A 23,981-nucleotide genomic window follows, 5' to 3' on the forward strand; every position below is an offset into this window, starting at 1 on the left:
CAGAAACGGGGGGCGGAAACCCGTGTTCCTTCTCATGGGCTGTGACTATCCAGTACCACACATGCATGTAGCATGTGGTCCCATGTTCCTTCTCATGGGCCGTGGCTACACAGCCCTACATGCACATATAACACACGGACCCATGTTTCTTCTCATGGGCTATGACTACACATGCATGTGGCATGTGATCCCATGTTCCTTTTCATGGGTGGTGACTACCCAGTACCACACTCACATGTAACACACAGACCCATGTTCCTTCTCATGGGCTGTGACTACCCAGTACCACATGCACATGTAACACGTGGTTCCATGTTCCTTCTCATGGGCTGTGACTACTCAGTACCATATGCACATGTAACACGTGGTTCCATGTTCCTTCTCATAGGCTGTGACTACCCAGTGGTCACGTCCTGAGTGTTGCTGCGACCCCTCGCACTGCTGCTGTTTTACTCAGCGCCGTGTGGGAGGCGTGTTCCCCAGATGCCGGTGTGGCGGGCATTTCCCGGTGCCCATTTCAGGGCTTGTATTTCTGCTCATGAGTCTGTGCCCGCGGCCTGTAAGACAGGAAAGGGGCCGGAGCCCTGGACTGGGTGTCAGCACACTCAAAAATCCCGCACAGGGCTCTGATGGAACTGGCACCCCATATCCTCCAGGGACGTGTGGCTGTGAAATCGGGGTGACGCCCGAGACGTAGGGAAAGCCACCCCGGGTCACTGTGCCCCACATGGTGGTGGTGGAAGAACGTGTGCAGTAGAGACCTTTTCCTCAGGTTAAGGGGGAGCTGGCTATGTTTTATTATTTTTGTAGACGGTTCAGGATGCGCTCGGTGGGTGATGTAGCCCTGACTGCTTCAGTGAGCCCAGCAGTGCTGGTGACTGCCTGGGGTAGGCCCGTCTGTGGGAGAAGGGAAGAGTAAGGAGAAAAAAATGCAGAGATGGAGGATGAGCAAGAGGGTCACCAAAGAGCAGAGGGTTGAACGGGAGGGCCGAGAGGCGTACGTGGCGGGATCCCCAGCGGCTGAGAGGACCTCACTCTGTCTCGTCTTGACCTCCCCTACCTCTGACTTCTCCCCTCCTACCCCTCCCTCTGCCCCAGCCCAGAGCCCTCACTGCAGTTCCTCACGTGTGTCAGTCACCATCCGACCCCAGGGCCTTTGCACCTGCTGCTTCTCTGCTTGGGAAGCTCCTGTGAGGTATCCACATTGTGCCACCTCCCCTGGGGCCTCCCTGTGTGAAGTGACAGCCAGCCCACCACCCTCCTCACACACATTCCCCTCCTCTGTTTCTCTCCACGCCTCTTGCTGCCCTCTCACACGCTTGTGATCTGTTCTTCCTCTTGTCGCCTGCTTTTCCTTTTGATCATGTAAGCATGTCGTGCGCAGGAGTTTCCTTTCTCAGCGATCCAAGCGTCACGGTGGCAGCGAATTGCTGTAAGTCCAGGCTGTCACACTGTGGTCCTAGGGGAGGCCGGTCCACGGGCCACACCAAGAGTGCTGACTCCTTCGTCCTCGGACGCGGGGCTGGTCGGTCTCTGCGTAGCTCTGCCTGTTACCGCTCCTGCTGGTCAACTGCCTGCTTTCTTTTCTCAGGTGAGGAGATGCCAAGATGGAGGGCAGCTGCCAAGGTGTCCTGGCCGTGCTGGTCGTTGTGGCTGGCCTAGCAGGTAGGTCACGTGAGCCTGGTGGGATGTCCCACGGCTTCCACGTGGAGGGGGAGGAGGGAACCCAGGAGGCCCTGGCACTGGCGGGTGTGGTGCCAGGGGTTGTTCCTAGGCCCCTCCCACCACGTGCCCTTCCCTCTGGGGGCTCTTCGGGGGGGGGGGGCCCACTTCCTGCTGTACTGACTCAGCTCCGGGGGCCCTGCAGGTGCAGCGGACCCCCAGTTCTCTTCATCGGGGTTCGCGCCTCCTGGCATGTGCCCCCCCGGTACCTCTCCACAGCCATCGCTCCTGTTGAAATGACCTGTCCCTCTTGTGTTTCTGTCTGGGCCTCACCCAGGGTGTCGGTGGGCATGGCCTCGGGGTGTCCCCGGCCAGGGTCCCCCGTCAGATGCTGCCTCGCAGAGCTGAGGTGTGCGGACCTCGGGGTCTCAGAGCAGCTGGGGTTGTCCCCCCAGCTCTGTTGTGGCTCTGTTTGTGGACAGGCCGTCGCTCAGGTGTGCTGTTGTGTTTCCAGCTGGAGTTTGCTCTCCTCGGGGAGTCGTGCTCCGTATGGGGGTGGGGGTGGGGGGTTGAGGCCTCGCAGCGGAGAATCTACACGCGGGGACTTGCACAGTCACGAAGGCCTGGCTGGATGAGTCGCCACGAGCCGACACCTCGTGTATTAGCACTGAGGCCAGGAACCCTCCACCCAAGCTTCCACGCCCCCCCCCGCCCCCCCGCAAGGGACCCCTGTCCTGACGTCTAACTGCAGAGTATGTTCTGCTGGCTTTGGACTTTACATACAGATGAACTTTATTTCAGAGGCTAGATAATGTTGTTTTTTAAATAATATATTTTTATTGATCTCAGAGAGGAAGGGAGAGGGAGAGAGAGGTGTAAACATCAGTGATGAGAGAGAATCATGGATCGGCTGCCTCCTGCACGCCCCACACTGGGGATCGAGCCCACAACCTGGGCACGTGCCCTAACTGGGCACCAAACCATGACCTCCTGGTTCATAGGTTGATGCTCAACCACTGAGCCATGCCGACTGGACAGGATAATGGTTTATTTTATTTTATTTTATTTTATTTTATTTTATTTTATTTTATTTTATTACTAGAGGCCCGGTGCACAAAAATTTGTGCACTCGGGGGGAAGGGGGGGGGGTCCCTCAGCCCGGTCTGTGCCCTCTCACAGTCTGGGACCCCTCGGGAGATAACGACCTGCTGGCTTAGGCCTGCTCCCGGGTGGCAGAGGGCGGGCCCAATCCCTAGGTGCAGCCCCTGGTCGGGCTCAGAGCAGGGCCGATTGGGGAGTTGGGGCGCCGCCCCCTGTCATGCACAGAGCAGGGTGGATTGGGAGGTTGTGATGCCACCCTCAGTCATGCTCAGGGTAGGGCCGATTGGGGGGTTGGGGCACCGCCCCCTGTCACACTCAAGGCAGGGTCGATGGGCAGGTTGCGGCGCCACCCCCTGTCACACACAGAGCAGGGCCAATCAGGGGGTTGGGGCACTGCCCCCTGTCACTCACAGAGCAGGGCCCATCAAGGGGGTTGGGGCTCCGTACCCTGTCACGCACAGAGCAGGGTCAATCAGGGGGTTGGGGAGCTCCCCCCTGTCACGCACAGAGCAGGGCCCATCAGGAGTTTGGGGAGCTCCCCCCTGTCACGCACAGAGCAGGGCTGATCAGGGGGTTGGGGAGCTCCCCCCTGTCACTCACAGAGTAGGGCCGATAGGGGAGTTGGGGCACTGCCCCCTGTCACACAGAGAGCAGGGCTGATCAGGGGGTTGGGGCACCGCAGCCTGTCACACACAGAGCTGCAGGGCAATCAGAGGGTTGCTCCCCCCTATCAGGCACAGAGCAGGGCTGATCAGGGGGTTTGGGCGCTGCCCACTGTCACGCTGATCCCGGTGCTGGGAGGCATATTACCCTTTTACTATATAGGATAGAGGCCTGGTGCACGGGTGGGGGCTGGCTGGTTTGCCCTGAAGGGTGTCCTGGATCAGGGTGGGGGTCCCGCTTGGGTGCCTGGCCAGCCTGGATGAGGGGATGATGGCTGTTTGCAGCTGGTCACACACCCTTCAGGGTGGGGGTCCCCACTGGGGTGCCTGGCCAGCCTGGGTGAGGGGCTGAGGGCTGTTTTCAGGCTGGCGGGTGACTGAAGCTCCCAACCGCTCCTTTTTTTCTTTTTTTATTCTGGGCCAGCTTTAGCTCTGAGGCTTGGCTCCAGCTTTTAGGCCTCGGCTGCTGAAAGCAGGTATCTGGTTTGTTTGTGTTCTATAATCGAAACACTGTTTCAACTCCAGCTCTGAGATCCCGGCTAGCTGAAAGCAGATGTCTGGGGTTTTGTTTAGCTTCTATATTTGTAACAATGTTTCAAACTGCAAGCTCAGAGGCCAGCAGCGGCAGGCGGGGAACGTTGGAGTCCTCCGTCACTGAAGCAAGCAAGCCTCAGGTTTGCTTCAAGTTGCCTGACTGCCGGACGCCATCTTGGCTGGCAGTTAATTTGCATATCGCCCTGATTAGCCAATGGGAAGGGTAGCGGATGTACGGCTAATTACCATGTTTCTCTTTTATTAGATAGGATTTTATTTTTAACTCTGGCCATGAAGCATTGGAAAAACAAAAAGGAGTGAACTAGAAGAGGGGCATGGGTGTGTTACACACAGTGAGGACTGTGCTATTCACGTTGGTCTGGGTTATTTTCATGTGACGTCGATGGGCACCGGGCCGTGGTGTTGACATGTATTTGGGGGAAAGATGTTCGAAAGCTCGGCCTGATAGTGTGCAGTGCGGTGTCCAGTAGGTGCTGATAAGTGTGTTTGTGGCGCGGAGAGGGACCCCTCCCCACGCTGTGTGGAGCTTGGGGCTTGTGCAGCTGGCGAACCAGGCTCAGCACAGTTGGGGGATGTGGCTGCAACCAGGCCATTTCAGCCACGGCAGGTGGCAAGCATTCTCTCCCAGAGGAACGCGGTGCATAGCTTTCCCAGACACCTTTTCTGAAGTTCCTTTTTGAAGGCAGGGATGGCTGAGGCCTGGTGATGGCTTCCCAGGAGGGGAGAGGATGCTGGGCTAATTCTAGAGCCCCCTGGGCTCATGGGATCCAACCATGATGTTTGGATCATAGCAACAGACCGAGCCCCTCGGATACTTCTTTTGGCAGAGACACCTTCGTTTGCAGACGTGGCTTTGAGTAGCTGAGGGCTACTCCATGTGCACCCTCCAGCCTCTGCCAGCCTCTCCTCTACGTCATCCCCAGCGTCACGAGGACCTGGCCACTTACTTATTCGCTCAGTGAATATTAACTGAGGGCCCGTTGTGCCCCATTTAGTTGCAGGCACTGGGATGCAGTGATGAGCAAAAGCAGGCAGAGGGCCAACAAAGAGTTGAGAGCCACTGGGGAAACAGGCTCTAATTGATAGAAAAATCAATATAAAATCACCCCTGTGATACTTGCTTCACTCTGAAAGCCGTTATAGAACGATGTAACCTAAATCGGTGGTCTGGGAAGGCTCCCTGAGGAGGTGACAACTTGGCTGGGCGCTGAGGAGTGAGACGAGCATGCCAGGCTGGCCACTGCCTGTGCAAAGGCCCTGGGGCCAGAAAGAGTTGGTGAGGAAGAGGGCGTGGTTTGGGGCAAAATGAAGTTGATGTGAGACTAGGTAGGGTCTTAGGATGTGGTAATGCCCAGGATTATCTGGTCTTTACCCTGGATGATGGACATGTTTAAACGAAGTCTCGGGGGGTGTAAGGGGAAAGGAGTTCCTGAACATGCTGGTGTGTTGAGAAGATCCCTCTAATCACACGGAGAGCAGTTTTGGGGGGCGGGGGTGGCACAGCAATGGTGCTGGCACTTCCTGTCGCCCTCAGCAGTGGAGACCCATCTCGGCCCCGTCCCCCCTTCTCAGCTTCCTTCCTACGGTGGCCCCAGCTGCTGAGGGGTTCAGACGCCCACTCTCACCTTCGGGCGCTGCCTCCACCGGGCAGTTCTCTTCTGCGCTCACCCCACATTGTTCCCCTTTCCTTGCCTGACTTTGAATTGCCTGCCTTTCTGTTCATTTCCAGTGTTACCGAAGAGATGGGAGAAGGCGAGGGGTCCACAGGTGCGGCAGGAGGAGCAGAGGAGAGGAGGGTGGAGGAGTTGAGAGGTCCATGCCCCCAACCCCCACGCCAGGGAGGCAGGAGGCGGCGAGGAGAAGGGAAGCTTTTCTTTCTTTTCTTAAAAAATATATTTTTATTGATTTCAGAGAGAAAGGGAGAGGGAGAGAGAGAGGAATATCAATGATGAGAGAGAATCATAGATCGGCTGCCTCCTGCACGCCCCCTACTGGGGATCGAGCCCGCAACCCAGGCATGTGCCCTTGACCAGAATCACACCCGGACCCTTTAGTCCACAGGCCTACGCTCTATCCACTGAGCCAAACTGGCTAGGACAGAAGGGAAGCCTGTCCTCTTTGCTGAGGTGCCTGGTGCAGTAGGGTCATGGGGGGGGGGGGGGGAGGGAGAGCGAGGGGCAGGAGAGAGAGCGAGGGGCAGGCTGTAGACAGGCTTTGGGGAATCGGAGAGTGCCGGATGAATCAGTATCTTGCAGGCAGATAGGATAAGCCCCTCGAGGGGACCTGGTGTTGGGTGACCCCTGTCGCTGGCGCACAGGAGGCCCCTGGGAGGGGGACATTGGTCGTCCCCCTGGCTCTGGCCCTCACTTGCCCTTTCGCTCTACACAGGGAAAGGGAGCAAAGGGGAAGGGGAGCTGTGTGCTGAGGCAGGTGACTTTGATTAAAGCTCTTATTTATAGTTTGCTCATATTTGCTCTGGGTGGGACAGGCTCACGCACACCACCAGCTGATGGGGTGCAGGAGAGAGGAACGCGGCCCCAGGACCCCACTCTTCCGGAAGGGCAGCTTCTGAGTCAGGAGGAGGAGCTGGAGGGCATTACCTGTGGTGGGAGCCCAGACCAGGCTGCGTGGCCAGAGCAACTCAGTGCTTAGGGCTTGGCGCCTCCTGTTTAACTTAAAGGTCAGGTTCAAACTCAGAGAGTTCCCATTTGGTGCAGGCCCCTCCCCTCTCCCTTCCTCCCCCTCCCCTCCCTCTCCCCCTTTCACCTCCCTAGCTGCAAAGCAAGCTCAGCAGCCTTGGGTCTTCTTGGTCACACATGCAGCTGGCAGGGCATTTAGATGGGCGTGGAGGGCACAGTGTCTGGAGTGAAATGATCAGCCTGGCACCAGCCGGGAGAGGACCCATCTGAGCTGTTATTTAAGTCACACTTTCTTTTTTGCTCTCCTGCCCGGGACTCACAGCAAAGAATAGGGAACAGTGGTCTCGCTCACCCAACACAGGAGCAGCCCTACTTACAGCTGACCTTCCTGCACGTTGGCCTCCATACAGCCAGTGGCCGCCCCCTTGACCCTGGCTGCCGCTCCGCCCCGTCCTGCTGGCCTTGAACCCTGTCCGTGCAGTGGTTCACTCTTCGCCCTTAACCTGTTCCTGCGGTGCATCCCGCAGTGCATTCTGGGAACGCAGGCGAAGTGTTGCTTGTTGTTGTGTGTCCAGCGGTGTGATTTCTTCCCAGAAACCTTTGGGGCTGTCACGAGATTCTTTTAGAACCGCCTTACAGCTGGTGAGCGAAGGGCAGTGTTGGGAAAGGCGTGATGGAAGCAATGCTACTTTAATCTCCGATTTTCTTGGCTCATCTTGTCAGTCCACGTGATCCCTTCTTGAGGGTCATGTGACAGTGACTGTCCACTGAGTGCCTGTGGGTCACGTGAAGGGTTGACCCGGATTTGGTCCTGGACATAAGTCCCGGTGGCACTTGTTTTGCCCCCCGGAGCTTGGGGTGTGGAGAAGTGGAGATGACTTGTCGGGTGAGCCAGGACGCTCATTCTGGAGTCCGTGGTCCCACACTCCGGCGTGTGGAGTTTTAAACTCAGCTAGATGCGGCGAGACTTCCTGAGGGGCTGCCCAGTGCATGCCTGGGGCGTTCTCACGAGGGCATCTAGCTCCCTCCATCTTTCTGCCCTTTATCCCTCTCTGTCTCGTCTAGTCCTTAGGAGGAGGGCGAGGCCCCAGTGACAGTACCATCTTCTTGATGCTTCCAGATGACTTTCCATGGCGGTATATGCAGGACCCAACCTCCATCCCTCTCCAGCTGTTTTCCTTCCCTCGCAACCTTGTTCATCCTCCAGCCACAGACACTGTCCTAAGGGCCCATGTGGGGGCTCTCAGGGTGCAGGGGGAGGGCATGGGCCATGATCACAGCATGTTGGGGTCCCCAGCCTCTTTGTCCCCTCCCAGCCCTGGGAGAAGGTCCCCCTCATTTCACCAGGAGGAGAAATGCTCATTTCATCGTGAGGCTGAACAGCTTCCCTGCAGCGACAGAGCCGGGCTCGTGGTGGCTCTCTGGGCCACGCTGGGGTCAGATCCTTGAGGTCACATCCGCAGGAAGAGGAGGAGGGGCACTGCTCCGTCACTGCCAGCCCAGCTGGGGTGCTGAGGACTGTGGAGCGAGGAGAGGGCGGTGGGAAGGAGGGATGGAGTGGCTTCCTGTCCACGGGCAGCTGCTGATCGTCTGGGAGACCTGGTGTTGGGACCAGTAAGACCTGGGATCTGAGCCATAGGACAGTCACGCGGGGCTCACAGCTTGTATGCAGGAGGGTTAAACTCTACAGTTGATCAATATCGATTCATTCACTTACTTGGAACACGGGGTGTCTTTTAGCCTTTGGATCCAGCTACCAAATCATAGAAGGACCCAAGAACGCCACCGTGCTGGTGGGCCAGGAGGCCCGCTTCAACTGCACCGTCTCGCGGGGCTGGAGCCTCATCATGTGGGCCCTGAACGGCACGGTGGTCCTGAGCGTCACGCCCACGGGGGTCATCATCACCAGCAGCCACTTCACCTCCGAGAACTACACGGAGGGCGGCGACTTCACCTCCGAGATGATAATCCACGACGTGCAGCTCAGCGACGCGGGGCACATCAAGTGCAGCCTCCAGAACAGCGGCCGCGAGGGATCCGCTTTCCTTTCCGTCCAAGGTGCGCATGCGTGCGGGGGACTCGAAGAGGCGCGTTTGGAGTTCATTGGGGTCAGTGTCAGGGAAGTGGAAGGGACCTGCCGAAGTGCTGGCCATAGAGGGTGACCTATGGGCACCTTCGGCGGTGTGACACTCAGTACTCTGAACTGATGAATGAATGTGTTCTCGTATTTATCACCTCCCTCCCCTCTCCCTTTTTTTTATTTTTCTTGGTGTTAATCCTCACTGAGGATATTTTTCCATTGGTTTTTAGAGAGCGTGGAAGGGAGAGAGAGAGACAGAGAGAAACATCGATGTGAGAGCGACACATCGGTTGGTTGCCTCCTGCACGGTATGTGCCCTTGACCAGAACGGAACCTGGGACTCTTCAATCTGTGGGTTGACGCTCTATCCACTGAGCAACTAGCTCGGGCATTTTTTTTTTTTTTTTTTAATGTATGGGTTAGTCATCAGTTAGTGTTACCCTGAGAATTCTTCTGAACTGACAAGTGTTTGCTGTTGTGTTGTTTATTTCTCTCCTGCCTTCCTCATGGCCTCTGTTTCTACTTTCTTCCTTTCTGTTTCTCTCCCTCCCATCTCTTCTTCCTGTTTCTATGATTAAGACTCTTAAAGACAGGTTTTGTTACTTTCCCATCTCATCCATGTTGGTACCTACTAGCTTTTCTGGAATTATATCCTGGAGGTCTTCTGGGGCAGGTAGAGCGAGGTGGCGATCATTGCCTGTCTCCAGTCTTTCATATGCTTGCCTCTATTTCTTTGCCTACATCATTGTTTTTGACTTTACCCCTCTTTCTTCTGTGGGTCTGGACAGTGCAAATAAAGACATAGATAGAAGCTGAATGAAGGTTTCCCACTACGGCCACAGCCACTCTGGGTTTGGGGAAGCAGTACTCCTGCAATGTGATTGAAGGAAAAATGAAAGCAGACCTGGAACAGAGAGGCATGGCCACGCCTTCAGAATGTTTCTCTTTTCTTCTTTAGTTGTGGGGGAATTGCTCGTTCGCACTGACAGTCTTGTAGTCATTGAGGATGAACCTTGTAATGTGACTTGCCGTGCGGTGGGCTGGAACCCGCTCCCGGAACTTTCCTGGGAGATCGGTGTCCCCGTGAGCGATTCAAGCTTTCACTCGGTTCTGGAGCCGGACGACCCTCCAAGTGTCCTGAGCATCCTGGCTCTGACGCCGAGAGGCAGTGGGAATCTGACTTGCGTGGCTAAGATGAAGGGGCTGCAGGCCCGCGATTCTCGCACGATAAACCTTACTGTGGCTCCGCCTCACTCGGGTAAGTGAAGACTCCTTGCTTTATGTAAAGCAGGTTATTATTGCATACTTACGTTTTATATGCCCTGCTGCCTAACCTCGATGTTTAGGGATCTTGATTTCAGGTAGGAATGGAGACAAATTACTTAGAGAGTGTCAGCTTAATGACCCTGCGATGTTACTGGATTTTAAAATCCCATCTTTCAAGTATCCACTTACAGATGAAGCATCACTAAGAATCTCGACAATTTGTAGCATGAAACGGCATCAAGTTCAGAGATAAATACTTGAATTCAGCGTTTCCCCCCAGTTTTTACCCTTTGTTCATGTTTGATCCCATCCTTGGGCCCGTATGAAGCAAGCTCTTCTAACATTACAGGAGGGTGCCCAGTGCTCTCAGATTCCCCCCAATCTTAGTGGAATTATAAGGTTTCACTTTTTAAATCTTTATTATTGAAAGCATTACATATGTCTCCCTTTTTCCCTATTCATCCCTTCTAGCCCCCTACCCCAGGCTTTCGCCACCCCATTGTCTGTGTCCATGGGTTATGTATATATGCATACAAGTTCTTTGGTGGATCTCTTCCCACCCCTGACCCCCCACTCCCGTCTTCCCTCTGAGATTCTGTACTATGGCTCTGGAATATGTCATATTTTAAAAAGCTATAAACAAATGAAATGTTGCTCTGGCTATCTGCAACAGGTAGGGCTAGAGGCAGGTAAAACTGGAAGCAAGGAGGTCCCTGGTAGGTAATCTATGCGAGAGGAAATGCCCAAAGCCGTGGGGATAATTGCACGAGATATTAAGGAGCGAGATGGACAGAACGGGTGAGTAAGTAAGTACGGGGAAGACGAGGAGGAGAATAGGGCGATACAAAGCGTTTCAGGCTTGGTGACTTGCTAGACAGAAGACATAGAAGGGGCACTGACGTTTGGGAGAGGAGGTGTTGAATGTAGGTTTGGACACAGAGTTCGTGAGGGATTGGCCATCCAAGAAGAGATGCCTGGAAAGTAGTTGATTCTCTGGGCCTCAGAGCCCAGGAGAAACATCGGGGCTGGACACCTACATCCAGGCATCTTGGTCATAGAGAAGCAGTAAGAATGAGCGAAAATCGCCAACGCGGCTCTGTCTGCGGAGACACGCGAACACCCTCATCTTACACAAGAGGAGAGAAAGGGAGGCCTGGGGAAGTGCTGTGCTGCACCAGGCCATCCCGTGGCCGGCCTTTTCCTTGCATGAAAACTCCTTTCCTTCAGATCTTTCAAAGTGTAGAACAAGGCTATAGCCAAAGCAAGGTGATGATGATGATGATAGCAATGATAACAATAGCAAACAGCACCACAGCACTTACCCAGTAAGGACCCTGCTTTAAACCTCTCACCTATTAACCAGACTCGCCTGCACAGCCACCCTCTGTGGAGGCTGCTACTGCTGTTGTGAAGGGGAGGAGACAGGGGCGCAGTGTTGTTTGGAGTTTGCCCACGTCCCTAGAGCTGGTAACAGGCGGGAGGTGACCCTGCCAGTCTGCCTTCAGAATCTGCTCACCTGTCAACTCTGCACCCCGCCACACCCCCTCTCCCCCCTCCCCCCCTCCCCCCTCCCCCCTCCCCCCTCCCCCCCTCCCCCCCTCCCCCATGTGAGCAGCCACTTGGAGGCTGGAGGAGTATCCTGGGGCCGACGAAACCAAGTATGAGTGGGTGGCTGAAATAACAGAAGTGGATTGTCTCACAGTTGGAGTCTGGATGTCTAAAGTCAAGGTGTCAGCAGGGTTGGTTCCTTTAAAAAGTATTTTTATTGGTTTCAGAGAGGAAGGGAGAGAGAGATAGAAACATCAAAGATGAGAGAGAATCATTGATCGCTGCCTCCTGCACACCCCCTACTGGGGATCGAGCCTGAGATCTGGGCATGTGCCCTGACCTGGAATCAAACCTCGATCTCCTGGTTCGTAGGTCGACGCTCAACCACTGAGCCACACCGGCTGGGCCAGGTTGGTTCCTTTTTTTTTTTTATAAATATATTTTATTGATTTTTTACAGAGAGGAAGGGAGAGAGATAGAGAGAAACATCGATGAGAGAGAAACATCAATCAGCTGCCTCCTGCACACCTCCTACTGGGGATGTGCCCACAACCAAGGTACATGCCCTTGACCGGAATCGAACCTGAGACCTTTCAGTCCGCAGGCCGATGCTCTATCCACTGAGCCAAACCAGTTAGGGCTGGGTTGGTTCCTTTTGAGGGCCGTGAGGGAGCATCTGTTCCAGGTTTCTCACCCCTCCACCCCCACGTCCCCACCACCACTTCTCATGGTTGCTGGCCATCCTTGGCATTCCTTGGCTTGTAGACACATTGCCCTGATGTCTGCCTTCGTCTTCACGTGATAGTCTTTCTGTGTGCTCGTCTGTGTCCAAATTTCCTTTCTTAAAAATAAGGACACTAATCATATCAGAGTAGGGCCCATTCTATATCCAATCTGACCTCACCTGAACTAGACGGTAGCTTCTATACTCTCTTCTCAAATAAGGTCACATTCTGAAGTACTGGGAGTTAGTACTTTAACATGAATTTGGGGGTTGGAGGGGGAGACACAATTCAGCCTGTAAGAGGTGGTGTCCCTGTGAGCTGTGAAAGGCCATTCAGAGCCCAGCTGTGCTCAGCATGAGAGGCACTGTGTCCTGCAGGGCCTGACCCCCGTGCAATCCCACACAGGCTCGCCCCGACGTTAGGCCCTGGTCTGTCGCCAGCTCAGATGCCCCAGAGGCCAGGCGGCCCACGGAAATGAAAGCATGAGCGAATACAGGTCAGGGAGAAGGCAGAGCTGAGGAGCCAGACAGCCGCCCTCGTCCGTGGGGAGCAGCGGTATCTGCGCCAGCTGGTGTTGCCCCAGGCCTGGGGACCGGGGCTGCCAGACCTGTGACCTGCTTCTGGTGTGCCTCAGTGCATCTGAGAGTCAAGGACACAGAAACTGGTGTCCCTTTGATTTTTAAGTCAAGGTAAATTTATTTCAGCTTCTGAAGCGGAAAGGAACTTAGGTTAGTTTCCAGCAAGACTCTATGAGAAGAGGAAGCTGGAATTCAGCCAGCTTGCTCGCCTCCCTCCAGCTTATTATTGTGAAAATTAAAAAAACCCCCAGAAAAGTTGCAAGAACAGGATGGCGAATACCTAGATATAACAAATGTTTACATTTGTTACACTTCTTTCTCTCTCCGCTTTTCTTGTTTTTCTTTCTTTCTTTCTCTTTTTTTGCTGAATGATTTGAGTTAGTTGGAGACTTTATGACACTTCACCCTTAAATACCTCAGCATATGGTTCATGAGAACACGGCCAGTGTGTGTATCCCCAATGCAGGGGGCAGTCAGGAAATTGAACATTGATATAGTACTATTATACAATGTACGGCCCATATTTGAATTTACCCACTTTCCTTTATAGCTATTCCGCCCAAACCAACTTCCAGTCAAAGGCCACGCATTGACGGTCAGATATTCTTAAGTCTCCTTTCATCTTCAACTGTTCACCCACCTTTTTTGTCTTTCCTGATATAAACATTTTGAAAGGTGATTTTTGCAAGATGCCCTTCCATAGATTTGTCAGAGTTTTCTCCAACACACTTTAATTGAGGCTAAACATTTTTGTCAAGACGTGGGTGAAGTTAGTGGGCACGTGAGGCCCATTTTCTCTCTCCTTGATAGTGAGTTTGATCATTTGGTGAAGGCGGAGAACCTGGAGTTCTTCATTGCAAAGGTGCCTTTGCCTTTATAATGAACACACAATCTGGGAGACTGTGTGAATTTCTTGTTTCTCAGTATTTTTTACCCGATAGCGTCTGCGTTCACCCATAGGTCTCTGCCTGAAGCAATTATTGGTTGGTGGCTATGAAAGAGTGATTTTCCGGTTCCCTCATTTTTCTGTATCTATGAGTTGGCATTCCTCTGTAAAGAAAAGACTTTCCTGCCCCTTCCTTCCTTTTCCTAAACACAGCTTTAGTGCGGACTCATTTTTACTCATGACATTGTAATTTTGCTCCTAAATTATTTACTTTGACGCTCAGCTTGGCTCTGGCGTCCTGACACGTCCCTATTCGTTTTTGAGCACTTGGCTCTGTAGGATGTTCAACTCCCACCGTTCCCCTGTCCTAGCCCCAACCCTCCATGTCTCCGGCCAGCCACCCGCTTGCTTTAAGCTCTTTAAATCTGATATAGAGTGGCCTGGGCTTTGAATAGGCAGATTGAAAAAAAAGGTCCATTAGCACCAAAAGGAATGAAATTGTGTTTAAACTACGCATCTTAAAAAAGGAATAATGCAGCCAGCAGCTCTGGTCTGAAGGATGATGCCCATGGACATGGATTAGGGAGCTGAGTTGCCTGCAAAGGTTTTCTGTGGTAGCGGAGGGCGAGGGGCACTCAGCTCCCCCCGCCGGCTGAATCCTTCCTAGACCAGGACGAGGGAAGTGGGGAGCCTCACTTAGGGCAGCTGGAGTCCCTTCTGCCTCACAGAGGGGGCGCAGTGGGGGCCTCGCCATGAGTCTTACTTTATTGGGCTCATTTGGAAAAGGGTAATTTGTTTCTAAATTATTCATCAGGTTCCAGAGCAGCTGGTGGCTGGCTGCGTGGTGTGTGTTTTATGTAAGTTTTAGTGGCTGGGGGAGCTGGCGACGAGAAGGCTCCAGGAGCCCCCCAAGTTCCCGGCCAGTCCAGAAGGGACCCGCCCGGCTTCTTCAGGAGTCGGACCTGCATCAGCCCTGACACCCGTGCCCAAAAATATGCCAGGAATTTGTGTTCATTTCCAGAACGATGCCTGTGAAGGCTGCCAATGGCAGTTCAGGAAGCCGAATTCTTCCAGGCAAAAAGTTGTATGGAGTACACATTGATTTTTTTTTTTAAAGGAAAGGGCTAATGCCAGTGTTTTATAAAAATCGATTTTCTCGATTCCAGAAGCAATGTGACCTCCAAGCACCGCAGACACGTGCAACTGAAAGCCCTCTCATGCCCGCCTGGATAGAAGCCCCGACAGCCCCGTCTGCCCACCTGGGTGGCTTTCTCCTACTTTAATGCTTGGGCTGTGAGATGTAACAAAGCGATCTTTGCAGGACACACGAGCATCTTGTAGAATGGAGTGGCTCCTGGTGGTCACCTTAGCTTTGTGAAGAGTGGCAATTGCAAGAGCAGAGGAGAGTGGCTGGAGGGTCAGGCCCGAGTCATACGTGGCTCTGGCACTGGCTGTGTGACTGGACAAGTCACCGACCTGTGGGCGCAGTTGTCCCGCCTGTAAACCGAGCGGGAGAAGAACGGGGCAGACGCTATCCCTGCTGCTGCCTGTCAGTCTCCGGGGAGCTTCAACACTGAAGGACCCGCCCTGCAGGCTCTGATTTCATTGGTCTGCACGGGGCCTGGGAACTGGCATTCCATAAAAGCTCCCAAATGACTCCACTAGGCAGTTGGGGTTGGGGACCACTGAACTGGAAAATCGCAAAATTTAAAGCTGATTTTTAAAACGAATACACTGACAATGGACTAAAAGAAAGATAAATATCCTATATTGATAAATCAAACATCATGACCCAGGTTGGGACCCGAGTCAGCCTGGACTCAGAGCCAGCTGGCCCACTCCCCGGCTCTGTGACTCTGGGCAGGTCACCCGACTTCTCTGTGCTTCAGTTTTCTTGCCTGTGAAATGGAGACTGTGAGGCCTGCCTATGGGCTGCTGTTGGTGTGAGGAGCAGTGGGTCAGCGCCCAGAGGACAGTCCCTGCCTCAGAGCCACAGGACAGGAGGGAGGGGTTGTCATCATCACTTTTCTGGATGCAGGGTCCTTCCCGGGTCCCTCCCGGGTCCCTTCTGGCCCGCACGTGCTGCGGGTGACATTTGTGTCAATCCAGTTGGTTTAGAGAAGCTGTACGCGCCCTTTTGGAGCCTGAGCGCTTCTGTGAGAGCATCTGGGAGGTGCTATTTTCCTTTTCTCCACAGATGGGAAAAGGACAGCCTCCCCGCCGAGGCTGGTCGCACCGTAACTTCAGCAGCGCAGCCCTCAGGTGCAGAAGCTGGGGGAAGGGACGTAGGAGGAAGGCAAGCCGTGTGGACGTGGAGATCATCTCCCTCAGCTGCGTTGCTGGGTCACGCAGGTATAGCGTCCTCATCCGCTCAGCAGGGCCCAGGCCGCCTGACCTGAGCCATCACGCCCCCCTTCACTAGAGGCCCTTGTCGGGGCGGTGTCTGCCTGGACGCCCTGTTTTCTGTGAGACCTGGGCTGTATCCTCCCCAGGAGGGGTGGTCCGTATTGGACAGCTGTGGGGCAGAATGGACACACGCGAGTCCAGCCCCTGCCCTTGACCGCTGTACCCAGTCTCTTTGTCCCACGTGATTCATCTGTAAGACAAAGGGGCTGGATTAAGGATGAGCTCATTCCAAGATTCTGTGTTTGGGGCACTGTCACCATGTTTGATTTATCAATATAGGACTACTATTTATTTTTCTTTTAATCCACTGTCAGTGTATTCATTTAAAAATTAGCTTCCTACTAAAAATTTCATGCTGTTTGGGCATATGTGTATGCAGATCGGTATACATATATTTGTCACATCTGATAAATTAAAAATTATTATGCTATATAATAAAAGGCTAATATGCAAATCAACCAAACAGCAGAATGACTAGTCCCCATGACACCCACTGACCACCAGGGGGCAGGCGCTCAATGAAGGAGCTGCCCCCTGGTGGTCAGTGCACTCCCACAGGGGGAGTGATGCTCGGCCAGAAGCTGGTGGTGGGAGCCTCCCTGCCTCCGCGGCAGTTGGACATCCCTTGAGGGCTCCCGGACTGTGAGGAATTTTGTGTACAAATTTCGTGCACCAGGCCTCTAGTTAAAATATGAAGGGTTTTTCTGCGAAGCTCTCGTCCAAATTACACCTCTTCCCGGCACACATGCCATGTCCTTCTTTGGGCTCCATGGTGGCAGAGGGAGAGCGCCAGTCTCTGCCAGGTGTACAGCTCAGGGCTGGTTGACTCCCAATGGAGTGTGGTCACAAAACAGGGAGTAAAGGCATGAGCCGTGGGCACCAGCTGCCGCCCTAGTGACACTTTGGGGCTTTTAGGGGCGTGCAGGCATCACTTAGCTGAACCTGGTGGTTGAATGAAGGGACAAGGGTGTGCGTGAGGTCACCATACCGCCCATTCACTCCCGCGATATGGTCACCAACCCCTGCAAGGTGGCCCTTCCCTTTCTTTAAACAGGCCCTCCCTGAGGGTGAGCCATCTCTGTGCTAGGTGGTGTCAGGACAAAGGTGACCGTGCCCAGGCCGGTTGGCAGCAGCTGGGCACGCTGACAGTTTTCTCCAGCGGGGAGCACTCCGGTGAGGCAGCTGTGTGGTGACTGTTTCCAAGGTGAATTGGAAGCCTGTCTTTTGAATCTTCAGCCAGACCTTCGTGTGTAACCACAGCTGCCTCCCTTGCTGTGAAAGCTCCTCATATGGTCCCACTTCAGTGTGTAAGCAGCCTCCATCGGACGGAACTGAGGATGGCCACAGCCGTCTCGCACAAGCGCGTCATCCCTGAGTGCCCTCAGCATCTCACAAGCATCTCTTGAGTCTCTGAATAGCCTGGTGGGAGCAGGACCTCTTATAGACGATGAACCAGAGGCCACAGGGAGCTCAGTGGTCCCACTGACACAAGGCCCAGAGACCACCCTATGAAAGCTTCATTGATTTATTAAAAAAAAATATTTTATTGGTTTCAGAGAGGAAGGGAGAGGGGGAGAGAGAGAGAGAGAGAAACATGAATAACAAGAGAGAATCAGTACTCGGCTGCCTCCTGCACACTCCTACTGGGGATCGAGCCTGAAACCCGGGTACATGCCCTGACCACGAATTGAACCGTGACCTTCTGGTTCATAGGTCGATGCCCAACCACTGAACAACACTGGCAGGGCGAAGCTTCATTTATTTAAAAGTAAACCTGTCTTCCTTCATCGGAAGTCTGTTGCTTTAATATTTTCTAATGACTAGGAGCTAATGAAATGGCATGCCTTTACACTGAGATAGCCCTAGGCACTCAGGGTGGAGCGGCAGCCTGCACTGAACCACAGCTCACATTTAAACAGAGGAACCTCAGAGTGGTTTGCCTGCACTGGGTTCCCCTAGGGCAGTGGTCCAGGCTCTTTGGCGCATTGGTGAAGTTCCCACAGCGCGGCGCTAGGGGGCGCTGTCCAGCAGACCTTTCCCCGATGGAGGCCATTGTTCTGGGTCTGCGGCACCGGCCCCCTTGCAATGTGGCCAGTGGGACTGAGGCGCTGAGCATTGAATTGTGTATAATTTTAATTAATTTAAGTTTGAATGTAGATAGCCGTAGGATGTGTGTTGGAGAGCTCTAAGGCAGCGGTTCTCAACCTGTGGGTCGCAACCCCTTTGGGGGTTGAACGACCCTTTCACACGGGTCGCCTAAGATCATCGGAAAACACATATATAATTACATATTGTTTTTGTGATTCATCACTATGCTTTAATTATGTTCAATGTGTAACAATGAAATTGGGGGTCACCACAACATGAGGAACTGTATTAAAGGGTCGCGGCATTAGGAAGGTTGAGAACCACTGCTCTAAGGCATGGCTGTAACAAATCAAATTGGCTTTTCTTCTCTCCTTCCTTCTCTTTCCACCTCCTTTCATTTCCTGCCCACCCTGCCCCCGCCCCAGCCTTTCTCCCCCAACTCCACCAGGGCTGCCCCCCCGCCTTTCTCCCCCAACTCCACCAGGGCTGCCCCCCCGCCTTTCTCCCCCAACTCCACCAGGGCTGCCCCCCAGCCTTTCTCCCCCCCACTCCACCAGGGCTGCCCCCCCGCCTTTCTCCCCCAACTCCACCAGGGCTGCCCCCCCGCCTTTCTCCCCCAACTCCACCAGGGCTGCCCCCCCGCCTTTCTCCCCCAACTCCACCAGGGCTGCCCCCCAGCCTTTCTCCCCCCCACTCCACCAGGGCTGCCCCCCCGCCTTTCTCCCCCAACTCCACCAGGGCTGCCCCCCCGCCTTTCTCCCCCAACTCCACCAGGGCTGCCCCCCCGCCTTTCTCCCCCAACTCCACCAGGGCTGCCCCCCCGCCTTTCTCCCCCAACTCCACCAGGGCTGCCCCCCAGCCTTTCTCTCCCACTCCACCAGGGCTGCCCCCCAGACTTTCTCCCCCCCACTCCACCAGGGCTGCCCCCCAGCCTTTCTCCCCCCCACTCCACCAGGGCTGCCCCCCAGCCTTTCTCTCCCACTCCACCAGGGCTGCCCCCCAGACTTTCTCCCCCCCACTCCACCAGGGCTGCCCCCCAGACTTTCTCCCCCCCACTCCACCAGGGCTGCTCCCCAGCCTTTCTCCCCCACTCCACCAGGGCTGCCCCCCAGCCTTTCTCCCCCCACTCCACCAGGGCTGCCCCCCCGCCTTTCTCCCCCCACTCCACCAGGGCTGCCCCCCAGCCTTTCTCCCCCCACTCCACCAGGGCTGCCCCCCCGCCTTTCTCCCCCCACTCCACCAGGGCTGCCCCCCAGCCTTTCTCCCCCACTCCACCAGGGCTGCTCCCCAGCCTTTCTCCCCCACTCCACCAGGGCTGCCCCCCAGACTTTCTCCCCCCACTCCACCAGGGCTGCCCCCCAGCCTTTCTCCCCCCACTCCACCAGGGCTGCCCCCCAGCCTTTCTCCCCCAACTCCACCAGGGCTGCCCCCCAGCCTTTCTCCCCCACTCCACCAGGGCTGCCCCCCAGCCTTTCTCCCCCAACTCCACCAGGGCTGCCCCCCAGCCTTTCTCCCCCACTCCACCAGGGCTGCTCCCCAGCCTTTCTCCCCCAACTCCACCAGGGCTGCCCCCCAGCCTTTCTCCCCCCACTCCACCAGGGCTGCCCCCCCGCCTTTCTCCCCCCAACTCCACCAGGGCTGCCCCCCAGCCTTTCTCTCCCCACTCCACCAGGGCTGCCCCCCCGCCTTTCTCCCCCCACTCCACCAGGGCTGCCCCCCAGCCTTTCTCCCCCCACTCCACCAGGGCTGCCCCCCCGCCTTTCTCCCCCCACTCCACCAGGGCTGCCCCCCAGCCTTTCTCCCCCACTCCACCAGGGCTGCTCCCCAGCCTTTCTCCCCCACTCCACCAGGGCTGCCCCCCCCCGCCTTTCTCCCCCCCACTCCACCAGGGCTGCCCCCCAGCCTTTCTCCCCCAACTCCACCAGGGCTGCCCCCCAGCCTTTCTCTCCCCCACTCCACCAGGGCTGCCCCCCAGCCTTTCTCCCCCCCACTCCACCAGGGCTGCCCCCCCCGCCTTTCTCCCCCAACTCCACCAGGGCTGCCCCCCAGCCTTTCTCCCCCCCACTCCACCAGGGCTGCCCCCCAGCCTTTCTCCCCCAACTCCACCAGGGCTGCCCCCCCGCCTTTCTCCCCCAACTCCACCAGGGCTGCCCCCCAGCCTTTCTCTCCCACTCCACCAGGGCTGCCCCCCAGCCTTTCTCCCCCAACTCCACCAGGGCTGCCCCCCAGCCTTTCTCCCCCAACTCCACCAGGGCTGCCCCCCGCCTTTCTCCCCCAACTCCACCAGGGCTGCCCCCCCGCCTTTCTCCCCCAACTCCACCAGGGCTACCCCCCAGCCTTTCTCCCCCAACTCCACCAGGGCTACCCCCCAGCCTTTCTCCCCCCACTCCACCAGGGCTGCCCCCCAGCCTTTCTCTCCCACTCCACCAGGGCTGCCCCCCAGCCTTTCTCCCCCACTCCACCAGGGCTGCCCCCCAGCCTTTCTCCCCCCACTCCACCAGGGCTGCCCCCCAGCCTTTCTCTCCCACTCCACCAGGGCTGCTCCCCAGCCTTTCTCCCCCCACTCCACCAGGGCTCTGCCCCCCAGCCTTTCTCCCCCACTCCACCAGGGCTGCTCCCCCGCCTTTCTCCCCCAACTCCACCAGGGCTGCCCCCCAGCCTTTCTCCCCCCAACTCCACCAGGGCTGCCCCCCAGCCTTTCTCCCCCACTCCACCAGGGCTGCTCCCCCGCCTTTCTCCCCCAACTCCACCAGGGCTGCCCCCCAGCCTTTCTCCCCCCAACTCCACCAGGGCTGCCCCCCAGCCTTTCTCCCCCACTCCACCAGGGCTGCTCCCCCGCCTTTCTCCCCCAACTCCACCAGGGCTGCCCCCCAGCCTTTCTCCCCCCAACTCCACCAGGGCTGCCCCCCAGCCTTTCTCCCCCACTCCACCAGGGCTGCTCCCCCGCCTTTCTCCCCCCACTCCACCAGGGCTGCCCCCCAGCCTTTCTCCCCCCAACTCCACCAGGGCTGCCCCCCCGCCTTTCTCCCCCACTCCACCAGGGCTGCCCCCCAGCCTTTCCCCCCCACTCCAGGAGGACGGGACAAAATAGGAGCGCGGAGAGGACTAAGGAAGGGGGCCCTGAAAAGCCGAGGAAAGAGCAGTTGCTACATGGGAAGTGAATTCGTGGGTGGGACTGGGTGGCCCTGGAGTGAAGGCTTGGCACCGAGTTCCTTCCCGAGTGACCCTTCCTCTCTCCGTCCTCGTTTCCTGTGGACGCTGAGCTCTCGGCAGGTGGGGACACGGAAGCGAGAACCAAAGGTCCACCTCTGGTCTTGTCCAGCAGTAGCTGCTCACCAAGCATTTATTTTTAATATTTCTTAAAATTTTTATTGATTTCAGCCCTAACCGGTTTGGCTCAGTGGATAGAGCATCGGCCTGCGGACTCAAGGGTCCCAGGTTCGATTCCGGTCAAGGGCATGTACCTTGGTTGCGGGCACATCCCCAGTAGGGGGCGTGCAAGAGGCAGCTGATCGATGTTTCTCTCTCATTGATGTTTCTAACTCTATCCCTCTCCTCTCTGTAAAAAATCAATAAAATATATTTAAAAAAATTTTTTTTATTGATTTCAGAGAGGAAGGGAGAGGGATAAAGACAGAGAAACATCAATGATGAGAGAGAATCATTGACGGGCTGCCTCCTGCACGCCCCTCACTGGGGACTGAGGCCACAACCCGAGCATGTGCCCTGACCGGGAGTGGAACCGTGACCTCCTGGTTCATAGGTTGACACTCAACCACTGAGCCACACCAGCCAGGCACACTAAGTATTTCTTGACTAAATAAAGGTGGTCAGAGCAGGAGGATCATTCCTCCAATCGGGTGCTGTTGTCCGGCGCAGTCTCACCTATGTCTCAGGCGTGGGAGAGGTGCTCAGTGTTACTAAGCAGGTGTCCATTGGCAGCAGCAAGATTGTAGCGGAAGATGCTGTCAAGGGGTTGATAACTCGCACTCGCAAGGGAAGTGCCCATGGCACCTCGGGGCAGCGGGCAGGGTGGCTGTCACAGTACTGGAAACGTAACCTAGCGTCCAGTGTGGCAGAATCAGGGTGTCATGCTCAGACGGGCCAGCATCACTAAATGTGTGTTTTTCTCTCTTTTGACCTTACAGGCAGTATTGATAAACTAGGTGCCTCATTGCCTACCTGGGCCATAGCCCTACTTGCAGTGTCATTCTCGTTGCTTTTCATCCTGATCGTTGTTCTGATTGTAATCTTCTGCTGCTGTGTCTCCCGGAGAGAGAAAACAGGTAACTTCTTTGTTTCTATGGATTTGTACACATTTTTAACTCTTGGTACCTACAGTTGAAGTTCATGAGCTCCTCAGCTCTTCCCCAAAGTACATTGTCGGAGCCATGAAAGGAGCCGTGTGAAATCGGCAGCGGGGATGCATGTTCTTAAGGAAGGAAGCCATTCCTTGGGGGCCGGGTGCAGGGGGACAGGTCTCCCCACCTTGGCGAAGGTGATGAGGTGGCACCTTTCTCACCAAAGACCTCGACTGATTTGTGTGTTAATCTGCGAGGATATAAGGCTATTGTGCTGTGTCATTTAGGTGCCATGTTTTGTGTATTTTTTAAAATCTAGAATAATACCAACCTCTCCCAGCACTGATTCGTCCTGAATTGTTTTGTTTTGTAGAATTCCAAGCCTTCCTTTGTAGGTGAATGTTGACATAGTGGTAGAAAGAAAGGCCTCCTGTTAACCGAAATAGCACAAATAAAATTCATGAAAATCATTACACATTTCCTCTGAGTGGGGTCTTCGGAGCTACCCCGAGGTCCACGGAAGCAGTGGCCTTGTTTGGGGATCAGGCTCCACACTGGGGTGGGCTTGTGACGTCAGAAATCACAGAGCCTTTGGCATGCGGACGGCTCAGGACTTTCCAAGTGCTGAGGGGTCTCCATCCTTATCCTTGTCTCCAAAAACCCTCACCTACTTTTATTTGAGTATTTTCTACAATTAAGTCATTTTTCTTTCTTTTATTTTGTTTTTTTTTTTTAAATATATTTTATTGATTTTTTACAGAGAGGAAGGGAGAGAGATAGAGAGTTAGAAACATCGATGAGAGAGAAACATCGGTCAGCTGCCTCCTGCACATCTCCTACTGGGGATATGCCCGCAACCCAGGTACATGCCCTTGACCGGAATCGAACCTGGGACCTTTCAGTCCGCAGGCCGACACTCTATCCACTGAGCCAAACTGGTTTCGGCCTTTTATTTTGTAATATATTTATTTTTGTTGATAGTATTACAGGTATTTCCCATTTCCCCCTCCTCCACCCAGCAGCCCCTACCCACACCCCCAGGTCTTCAGTACCCTATTGCCCATGTCCACGGGCTATGCATGTACATCCCTTCTCGTTCCCCCAACACCACAGCGAGGAAGTCATTTTTCTTAAAATCAGAATTTTGATGTTAGGCTCCATGTTGGTTTAATTGCGTTTTTAATTTTACGAACACGGAACGCTGTTCTGTGAGTGCTCTTTGGGGGTGTGCCAGGCACGGTGATAGTCCGTAAAGAGCGTGGCCTAGCCTCAGCCTCACAGTCTAGCCTCCGCTCTCGCCTGGAGCTGGCTTGTGATTGGGGCATTGACTTTGTGATGCAACTTTATTCCTGAGGAGACAAAGTGAAAATTCCTGAACTCCCGTCGGCCCAGTTTTGATGGGAGCTTGTTTTTACCTGGGAGTCACAGAGGGACAAGTCAAATAAAATAGACTGGGATTTAAATGGAAGCTACTGGGTGACTTG

General features: G+C 55.0%; 1 protein-coding gene across 1 annotated transcript in view; it reads left to right on the forward strand.

Moving 5' to 3' along the window:
- Nucleotides 1–23,981, forward strand: part of IGSF5 (immunoglobulin superfamily member 5) — a 37,164-nt gene that overhangs the window by 1,981 nt on the left and 11,202 nt on the right. The window contains exons 2-5 of the mRNA XM_081086864.1: nt 1,592–1,665; nt 8,360–8,677; nt 9,658–9,957; nt 22,345–22,482. Of these exons, the coding sequence (XP_080942990.1) occupies nt 1,608–1,665; nt 8,360–8,677; nt 9,658–9,957; nt 22,345–22,482 (814 nt within the window). The 5' untranslated portion in view covers nt 1,592–1,607. The remainder of the gene's footprint in view (nt 1–1,591; nt 1,666–8,359; nt 8,678–9,657; nt 9,958–22,344; nt 22,483–23,981) is intronic.

The sequence above is a fragment of the Myotis nattereri genome (assembly GCF_964212035.1).
Source record: "Myotis nattereri genome assembly, chromosome: 3".
NCBI classification, from domain to species: Eukaryota; Metazoa; Chordata; class Mammalia; order Chiroptera; family Vespertilionidae; genus Myotis; species Myotis nattereri.